General features: G+C 65.8%; 1 protein-coding gene across 1 annotated transcript in view; it reads left to right on the top strand.

Moving 5' to 3' along the window:
• POLR3D (polymerase (RNA) III (DNA directed) polypeptide D, 44kDa) overlaps nucleotides 1-1,041 on the top strand; it is a gene marked incomplete at its 5' end in the record, with an annotated part of 1,484 nt that extends 443 nt beyond the window's left edge. The window contains 4 exon segments of the mRNA XM_010287020.1: nucleotides 69-206; nucleotides 209-372; nucleotides 447-599; nucleotides 919-1,041. Coding sequence (XP_010285322.1) covers nucleotides 69-206; nucleotides 209-372; nucleotides 447-599; nucleotides 919-1,041 — 578 coding nt within the window.
• Nucleotides 1,042-1,100: the final 59 nt, after the last annotated feature.

Below are 1,100 nucleotides of genomic sequence, written 5' to 3'. Positions count from 1 at the left end.
GAGACGATGGAGCTGGACCCACCGGCGGTGAAAGGTGCGTTGGGGCTGGGGGCATCCTGATGGGCAGGCACTGGGGGGCTGCCCTCCCTCCCCGTGCCCACCCGCCGCCTCTCACCCCCCGGTGCCAGTGAAAGAAGAGCCGTGCGATGAGGACCCCCTGCCCAAACCGGTGCAAACCAAGGGATCCCCCGGGTTCCCCCGGGACGTCTGCTGCTCCAGCGGCTGAGCCTGTCGGCCGAGGAGGAGCTGCTCTTCCTGCAGCTGCCCGACACGCTGCCCGGCCAGCCGCCCACCCAGGACACCAAACCCATCAAGACAGAGCTGCAGAATGAGGAAGGGCAAGTTGTCGTGGTGAAGCAGGAGAAGAGCCAGGTAGGGGCTTGGGGGAGGGCGGGGGAACGGCATGGTGATGTCCCCCTCCCCAATCCCATGGTGTCCCTCGGCAGGAGGCGAGGCAGGCGGAGAATACCTGCACCCTGGCCGACCTCCCTGAGGGGCAGGTGGGGAAACTGCTCATCCGCAAGTCGGGGAAGGTGCAGCTGGTGCTGGGCAAGGTGACCCTGGACGTGACCATGGGGACCCCCTGCTCCTTCCTACAGGTATGGGGGCTGGGGGTGGTGGTGCTGGGGACCTGATTTGTGGGACTGCACCCCAAGATGACCCCTTGGGGGTCCCTGGGACCATCAAGGAGGAGGAGGGTGGTGCTGGCCTTTTAGGTGATGTGGCTGGCAGCCCATCCTTGTGGCGGCTGGGGGGAAGGATCCCACACTTGTGACCCCCTGCTACCCACACCCTGGGGACATCTCCTCCAGGCTTAGCCCCCTGCAGCGGGCAGGGACCCTGGCCCTTCTCCCACCATGGTTAAAGGGTTTCCCGTGGGAGTGGACTGCTCATGGGTGTTTCTTCCCTCTGGAAAAGGAGCTGGTGTCCGTCGGCATCGGAGACAACCGGACGGGCGAGATGATTGTCCTGGGCCACGTGAAGCACAAGCTGGTCTGTTCCCCGGACTTTGAGGCTCTGCTGGAACACCGGCACCGGTAGCCGAGGGGAGCTGGGGGGGCCCAGCCCCACACCCACAGCCTGTGGGGCTGGTCTCTGCA

The sequence above is a fragment of the Phaethon lepturus genome, unplaced genomic scaffold (genome assembly GCF_000687285.1).
Source record: "Phaethon lepturus isolate BGI_N335 unplaced genomic scaffold, ASM68728v1 scaffold38275, whole genome shotgun sequence".
Classification (NCBI taxonomy): Eukaryota; Metazoa; Chordata; class Aves; order Phaethontiformes; family Phaethontidae; genus Phaethon; species Phaethon lepturus.
Note: the sequence above shows the minus strand (reverse complement) of the source record. Positions and strands in the feature narration are given on the sequence as shown.